Here is an 8,919-nt window from a genome sequence, read left to right on the forward strand (position 1 = left end):
AGTTTATTTCTCCATCAGCTGTTGATCTATTTTTTTTTTGTAAATTAAATGCCTCATTGCTTACAAATCTAAACATTGAAACAGATGGATGTCGGTGCAAAAGGCTTTATTAATAGGCAAATGATGTCGACAGGAAGTAATCAATTTTAGGATTATTTGAAAAACCGCTATGTACACTAATTAAAATGAGCGAATACTAATCCAATCCAATTGATGAACGTGAATCTGTACTTTCACAGTGTCGTTTTTGTTTCATTTGCGTGATGCTGTCAGGTGGTAATGATAATTAAATTAGTGAAAGCGAAAGAAATAGGGTTTTGCACTTTTCCGCAATGGAAAAGTTAGCGGAAAAGTATTGGTTTAACCAACAAATTAAAAAAAACTTTTTGGAGGCATTTTCCCATTTCACTTCTCGGTAAGAAACCGCCAATTACTGTGTTATGTTCATTTTCTAGTATTGTCACGTTTACCAAAACAGTTATTTACATTAATTTAAAAAAGTACAATAATTAACCAAGATTATCTATATTTATATTTATATCGCGCTTCCAACAATTGAATTTTTGTCGAGAAGTTTATCTTATAAAGACCTTATAACTGATAAGAAAGACTCCTTTGCGATAGGACGAGGGTTGCTTTTTATCTCGCTTTATATGGGGCCCATGAAGTTAGCAGAAGTAAAAATCCGATACAACTTGAATACCGAACGATCCTCGAGATCTTCACACATACATACATCATTTTTACAATACACCTTAAGGGGTTGATTCTGTCCCACCAGATCAGCATGGCTTGTTAAACGAACTTTTGAATTGGCATTAGTTTGCATGCGCAAAACACATTTTTTGATTCGGCACTAGTTTTACTTTTATTCGAGGTGCCTGCCTACATACAAAATTTCATCTAAATATCTAACAAACAAAAAAACCGAATGCGCATGCGCACAACAAATTTTTTAATCTGTATCAGTTTTACTTTTATTTGAGGTGCCTACATACAAAATTTCCATTAAATATCGTAACAAATAAAAAAATTGGAATTGCGCAAATATAAAAATTGTAATGCGCATGCGCACTATTTTTTTGCATCTGCATGCATGCATCCGAAGTTTAAGAAATATTTACTAATACAGAAAATCGAACATTCATATGTTCTTTCTAACAAGGGTTATAAGAGAAACCCTTTTTGGAGGTTTGGGCAGTTTTTGGGCGGTCACTTTTGACCCGTTAGTCTACGTAGCCAAAAAACAATAGCGACCTTTCATATATCCCGAAGAACATGTGTATCAATTTGCAAAGCGATCGGACGTTTCTACACAAAGTTATCGTGCACACGGACTGACAGACGGGCGGACGGACAGGAAGACGGACAGACAGACAGCAATACAAAATTATAAACGATCTCGAGGATCGTTAATTAAAACCTCACGTTACTGTGTCATTTGAACATTTTTTTCCAATTTGCCATTTCTAAAATTAAAAGAAATTTATCTTGATCTATTTTGGTTTAACAATACTTTAATTTCTAATAGAATTATTAATGATCTCTTAGGCGAGTTCATGCCATTCTGTCCGTGGGTCTGTGTACATGATAACTGGCAAACGGTTTTGAATTTTCCAATTCTGTTTGCATTATAATATGTTTCAGCTGATTAAATTTTCAGTGATCCAGGAGCTCGTTTGCTATGTATGTTACGAGTGAGTTTATTCCGTTTAATAACATCGGTATTGATTTAAAATGATTTATGGGTTTGTGGATTTATTTAAGTTAATCATCGCTCCTTACGACCTATTAAATAAAAATTCCATCTATTATGTGTTTTCAGTAGATGGTTGTTTACTCAGCAACCCCATTATCAACTTTTGTTAAATATCATAGCAAAACAGTGCTTGCCCATTTCTAATTTATTACTTGAGAACGACATTTTTAATCCGTCCATTTGGCAGAATTCTTATATTGGGGATACTAGCCTTAAATATGTAATTTGGTTCGAAATAAATTATACTTAAACGATGTTGTAGAATTGTGCACTAACTTATTAGTGACAGTTTCTAGTATAGTGCTATACATTTCGAATTATTGGTTTCGTGGTAAATTTGGTTTTAAATGGAAGCGGGTATCACCAAGTCAACGAGTTAAATGTCCTACATAAACTTATTGCAACTAGCCACTTTTTATGAAATGAAAATAATATTTCTTATGAGTAGATCCCCCCCGCCTCCCTTCCCATCCATTTTCATTTGATTAATGAGATGTCAATGTAGCAATTACTTTCAAACTTGCAATTTGGTATGCAATTAATATTTAAAGTGATTTAGCATTGAAGCCGTAGCGACAATAAATTGATGTGACGAGTAGATGACACCACCAACCGTTTCCATTTTTTAACACATAATTTATCACTAAAGCAATTATATCATTTGAAATTTGTAGTTTATTCAGCAAATAATATCTAAAACAAAAATCTGCTCAGTGGATTATAATTTTAAACAAGTTTAAAAAGTCATTATGCAAACATAAATGACGAGGGCGTATTTTCCTCCTAATAATATTAATGCTATGCCCAGGAAAAAATACCGGTAGGCACGAGATCCTTACTCCATTCTCTTTCAAATCAGCCACCTATCGTCGAAGTCTACAGTTTAATGAAAAATAGTGGAGAGTATACAAATTTTGAAATGGGCATTAGTTTTACTTTTATTCGAAGTGTATATATGGAACTTTTTATAAATGCTTTCGTAAATAGCATTGCGCATTGTCTACATTAGAAATTCCATTGAATACCTTCAATAATAAAACATACACCATGCGTTAACAGTAATTTTGAAACGGGTATTAGTTTTAGTTTCATTCAAGGTGCCTACATATGATATTTCGTTAAACTGCTTTCATACATAAGAAAGTTGCCATTGCGCATGCGCAAAACCAAATTTTGAAACTGGTGTTAGGCGCGGTTCCCACTGGAGCGATGCGATAAGCGATGCAACATGAGCAATCTTTTATCGCCCGATGCAACTTTTATCCTCGTAACACTCCAGTGCACACTGGAGCGATAATGTAGCCTCTAGGATAAGTAAAGAGCAGTTGTTTTGATCAGTCGTCATGAGTTCCTCAGAGCGCTACTGCGAACTATGGAATCTGCCCAATTGTATTGGCTCCATCGATGGAAAGCATATTCGCGTAAGGTGCTTTAAGCTTTTTCAGCTATTTGTTTTCACGTAACACCTGTCAAATCAGTCCTGCTATAACTTTTCAATGCATAGTTCCATAAACACGCTTTCTGCTCCACCAATTTCACGAAGGAAATAGAGGATTGCACGTCTTCTTGCTGACCCGGCATGATTAATCGGACGTGTCGAACGATATGCGCTCAAAGCGACCCGGCAGCTATGTCTCCCGCCCGACGCGACTCCGATAATTATCGGTGTAGTATCGCGATCGCTCCAGTGTGTACCAGATAAGTTGCTTCCATTACGTTTGCACGATTATGAGTGATCGGTGTCGAATCAGGATCGGGTTGCTTATCGAATCGCCTGTTGCATCGCTTATCGTATCGCTCCAGTGAGAACCGCGCCTTAGATTTGCTTGTATTCCAAGTGCCTATGTATTAAATTTCATTTAAAATGCTTCAGTAAATAAGGAAGTTGGCATCGCACATGCGTTAAACCAAATTTTTGCGCAAAACAACATTTTGAAAACGTCATTAATTTTACTTATATTCGTAGTGTTTACATATAAAGTTTCATTTAAATATCTTCATAAATAAAAAAAGTTAGCATCGCACATGCGTTAAATCAAATTTTTGACACTGCGCATGCGCAAAACCAAAAAATATGGGTATGCGCGGAATCCTTGGACCAAGCCCTTTCAAATGAGTCCTATATCGCCAAAATCGGTTCAGTGGTTTAGAAGGAGTACGTGTGACGGACAGACGGACGGACGGACGTCAAAGTGCAGCCAATAGCGATTTTTCATTTTGAGGAAAATACTAATAACTTGATAATTTTCAATGTAGAAAACAACACTTTCAGTTCTTTGCGACCACTGCTAGGGTGTTGCCGGATTTTATAGTACACTATGGGATTGCTTAGGCGCCACCCTTTCGGTACAAATGAACACAATTAGTATAATTATGCTTTATTGAAGGCAATAAAATGAAGGCTCGTGTTTGTTATGCAAGTCGATACTAGACGGAAGTAGCTTTGAGGGATGAATATCACTCCTACGGCACCCAAACTAAAGATTGGAATTATTCAAAGATGTAGATCAAAATGTTTATAATCGAGGACAACTTACTATTAGTGTACGCCAGCGCCACTGAAAGATTTATGTACTGTTGTTTTCATGTCGCCCTTGTGGTATTGATTTTATTAATTTGAATTATTTTGTTCTAGGTATGCCGCCAGATAGACAAGTGAGTAAATAAATTTTAAATTTTTACGGTAAGAATTTGTTGAACCTGATATTTAACAAAGAATTACAACTTTTCGTATACATAAAACTTAAAAGTAGTGGAAATAGAATAGTTATTAGTCTTCTTGGGTACTTACAGTAGGAATAAGTGAATTCAAAAAATGATATTAAGCTTGTTGAGAGAAAAACGATGACCGGGCATTATAGACCGGGAGATGGTGACACTTTTTGTGGTGTGATTTGCTACAAGTATGGCGACCATTCAAAGGTTTAATTAAGTACTCCTCAATACGAAAATGGTGCTAACTCTCTGGGAGTGGGGCCGTTATTGCGTGACGATTGTTTAAACATGTCGGAAAATTGAATGATTTTGGACAATTTGCTACACAAAATTCTTTGGATTTTCTGGTAGTCGGTGACAAAACAAATGACGGAAACGAAATGCCATACTTTTCCGGTGGGCCTTATAGCCCGCCATACTCATTTGAAAGTGTCGATTGTTTGTATTTTTTTTGGGTGATTTGCTACAAGCTCATTTTTTTATGAGCATCAAGTCCTCAATCAGTCATTCACGAAAATCAACCTGCCATACCGCAGCGACGGGCCCGCATAGCCGCCATACCGGCACAAAGATGTCATTTTTGTTAATAATTTTGGGCGATTTGCTACAGTATGGCATTTGGATTTTCCGAAAGTTCATGCTCCACATTGACCCATGGTATATGTGCCATACTCGTCATGAAGGCTAAAGATGGTGCCATACTCGAAAATCTGTTTTCTTAAAACATCTTTGTGCTATAACTGGGACAAGCAAGAAACCTTGAAAACGACTTTCTCGCGAGCTTCAGAAAAATGATTTTATTATTAAAAATTGGTAACACAATCCATTCAAAAGAATAATAAAATTGTTCTAAATTGATTAACTTATCCCGACAAGATATAATATCGTACTCGCGTTTAACAATTACTCGTCATCGGTATCGGATTCCTCAACATCGTCATGGGTCTCTTTTGTTTCGTTCCCATTGCCCTCGACACTACTCAAATCGATTTGATTTTCATTCTCTTGGTCAATGCGATCCAGAATGATATATCCGACAGTAGTGGCGTAGTGGGCATGTCGTCGCCGTCGAACCAATTAAATTCATAATTATCTGTGTGCGTTAACTTCCATCCGTAATATTCATGACTATAATAATATATAAAATATATAAAATTATGTTGATTGGTATTTTAGATGCACAGTGCCAACTTTCTTAATTATGAAAGCATCTAAATGAAATTTGATACCTATATGCACTTAGAGGTGCAAAATTTGGTCTTGAACTGCTATAGCCATACCCAGGAGCTCGTTTGCTATATTTGTTTAAACGTTTATTATTATTATTATTATTATTATTATTATTAGTGTTATTTTAATTTGTATAATGTTCAAATTTTCATCGTTTCTTTATTCGGAATAAATACAACTGCCCTGAAAATTTTATCAAAATTGATCAAAGCCACTGGGTATTCAGATACTTATGGCGGGTAGTATAAACTTGAAGGCAGCTACTATCTACTACCTGCGATCCATTGAATGCAATGCAGAACACAACAACCCCGACCGGAACCTCTTCAACTTGACTAAGAAGTTCGAGTGGGGCGGAGAATATTAAGCGACATAACATCTCGTGATAAAACAAGATTGGCCTGGGATTCATGTTTGAAACTTGATATTTACTTTTATTACACCTCAAACTGTCACGAAACATTGGTGTCATACTGTAGCAATTCGCCCAAATTTTCGGAAAATTCTTACATTTTTGAAAAAATATACATAATTGGCCCATGCCACAGGTATGGCGTATCGAACTTTCTATTTCTGCCTATAAAAATAACTGGTGGAAAAATTTATAGGGTGTAGAAAATCGCCCAAAATTATTAACAAAAATGACATCTTTGTGCCGGTATGGCGGCTATGCGGGCCCGTCGCTGCGGTATGGCAGGTTGATTTTCGTGAATGACTGATTGAGGACTTGATGCTCATAAAAAATGAGCCTGTAGCAAATCACCCAAAAAAAATACAAACAATCGACACTTTCAAATGAGTATGGCGAGCTATAAGGCCCACCGGAAAAGTATGGCATTTCGTTTCCGTCATTTGCTTTGTCACCGACTACCAGAAAATCCAAAGAATTTTGTGTAGCAAATTGTCCAAAATCATTCAATTTTCCGACATGTTTAAACAATCGTCACGCAATAACGGCCTCACTCCCAGAGAGTTAGCACCATTTTCGTTTTGAGGAGTACTTAATTAAACCTTTGAATGGTCGCCATACTTGTAGCAAATCACACCACAAAAAGTGTCATCATCTCCCGGTCTATTAGGCCGCCAGACATTAGGACGCAGATAAATAGAACGCCGCCATTGGGCCGCAAGACAATAGACCGCAAAGGAAGTAGACCGCAGACATTAGGACGCGGACATTGGGACGCGAACATTAGGATTTACTATTTAGAATTTTTAGTATTAAGAGAGAATAATGTGGGGTTCGTAAACTGTGTGGGCAATATGATAATTTGCATAAATAATAACTGTAAATGATAAACAGGGGGTTCTACGACGAATGTCGACTATCTACATACAGGGTGTATCATTAATATTGCGAAAAATTCAGGGTGAGATTCCTTGCATAAAAATAAGAATAAAAGTTCATATAAACATGTAACAAAAATGCATATCGCACATTTCACTATTTGCGTAATTCATTTTGAAAAAGAAACCTAACAACTGTCAAATCGCTGTAAAGTAACGACTTTCATATAAAAAGTCAATGGCACTCTCGATAGAGTGATCCGACAAGTGCTGATGCAGAGGAAACAAAAAAGTTTTATTTTCAATTGCATAATATTCAACGCCCTGTATCTCGGAAACGAGGCATTTTTGGAAACATGTTTATATGAACTTTTATTCTTAGTTTTATGCAAGGAATCTCACCCTGAATTTTTTCGCAATATTAATGATACACCCTGTATATCTCGAAAACTTAATCTCGGAATATTTCGAAAATTTGACAGTACAATAATAGAGGAATTCATCTCAAATATTTTCAAGTTGGTGACACTTTCGGTTGTAACGGAAATGATCATTTTCTTCATTCATTACGAAGAACTCGTTATTATTGTTCACAATATTATTCGATGTCGGAGAACCCCTGTAACATCTAAAGCGGTTTGATAGAGGGCTCCACCTATCGATGCAGTGCATCCACGTAAAATCTGACGCGCAGGGATTGGCAACTCCCTTTCACTTTTCTTTAATGTAATTATTTGTGGGCATTCCTTTAAGGATTGTATATTAAATTAGAAGCTTTTGACGATTCACCTGTATTTTTGTGACTTCGAAGATTGAGCTATATCTCGAATTACACTTGTCTCGTTATGAGGATATAATTGGATCATTTCACACTTGGTTAGTAGCTTGCCATGTTGATTACCGGCGTTATCTTGGTGCCTTGTTTTTAAACTTCTACAATCTGACGATTAAGCCAACGCAAATGAATTAATTCATCATCGTTACGCTGATAATCTTCATTTTCTGAGAACCGTCTCGTGGATTAGAGGTAGGTGTACTTTAAGGGCCAATTCTACAATGAAGGTATATACCGAGAATAAGCTATACCTAGAATAAAGTCGACGGTTGCGTTGGTTACCATTGTGTCAACCAATGGCATACATGGTGCTATGGCAGTTATTCCAGGAATATCTTATTCTCCGTAAAAGTGTAATTGTAAAACCGGCCCTAAGAGAGTTTTTCAGGTACGCCCGCTGAAAAATACCAGCCCCAGTTCGAGGGTATACCAACTAAAAGGGTGTTGCTGTGCAAATTATCATCGTAATCGCGAACTGTACCTGTTCACTCATCAGTATCTTGTAAAGCAGCCATTTAAGCCATCCTCGATTTCACCTGCCATATGGACACTTTGGGATTAGATACGAATTGGAATAACAAGATTTAACCGGGGCATATAATAACCAGCAAGGGGATACTTTCTTTTCGTCTGTTTTAATGTAAAGTGAATCGTTAATGTTAAGAGGTACTTAAAGGTATAATTACTCGAATCGTTATTGTAACTAAACGCCATGCAATTGATTGGTGTTATCCGAGGTGTTACCCGATCGATGAATGGTCGATTTTTGATTGCGTTAGCAAGAGTTGGTGTATAATGCTGTCTTCCCTCAGAAATAGTGTACGAGTTAATGATCGTACTCGATATCGAATTACGAGTAGAGCGATGCGCTTCAAAGTAAGCTTGTTTTACGCACCGAAAAAAGGTTTAGAAGTAGAAAATGGAACATGACCACTGAAAATACAACACTCTGTAGATTCTCACTACCATTGACCAATGAGCCCCTCAGCGTAACTTATATTTTAATAATAATAATAATAATAATAATAATAATAGTTTACTGTCCAAACAGAATAGTTCCATAAACTAGGACAATATTAGGTAAGATATACAT

The 8,919-nt window shown here is 36.4% G+C and overlaps 1 protein-coding gene across 2 annotated transcripts in view; it reads left to right on the top strand.

Moving 5' to 3' along the window:
- Positions 1-8,554, top strand: part of LOC116174142 (ran-binding protein 10-like) — a 33,262-nt gene extending 24,708 nt beyond the window's left edge. The window contains exon 2 of one of the 2 annotated variants that reach the window (XR_004146039.1): positions 4,395-4,664. Coding sequence is in view for 1 of the 2 variants with exons in the window: in XM_031491965.1 (XP_031347825.1) it covers positions 8,215-8,294 (80 nt within the window). In the remaining variant the exon portion in view is untranslated. Of the gene's footprint in view, positions 1-4,394; positions 4,665-8,214 lie in introns of those variants that run through there. The other variant, XM_031491965.1, reaches the window with a different exon arrangement.
- Positions 8,555-8,919: the final 365 nt, after the last annotated feature.

This window comes from Photinus pyralis, unplaced genomic scaffold, assembly GCF_008802855.1.
Source record: "Photinus pyralis isolate 1611_PpyrPB1 unplaced genomic scaffold, Ppyr1.3 Ppyr1.4_LG6, whole genome shotgun sequence".
Classification (NCBI taxonomy): domain Eukaryota; kingdom Metazoa; phylum Arthropoda; class Insecta; order Coleoptera; family Lampyridae; genus Photinus; species Photinus pyralis.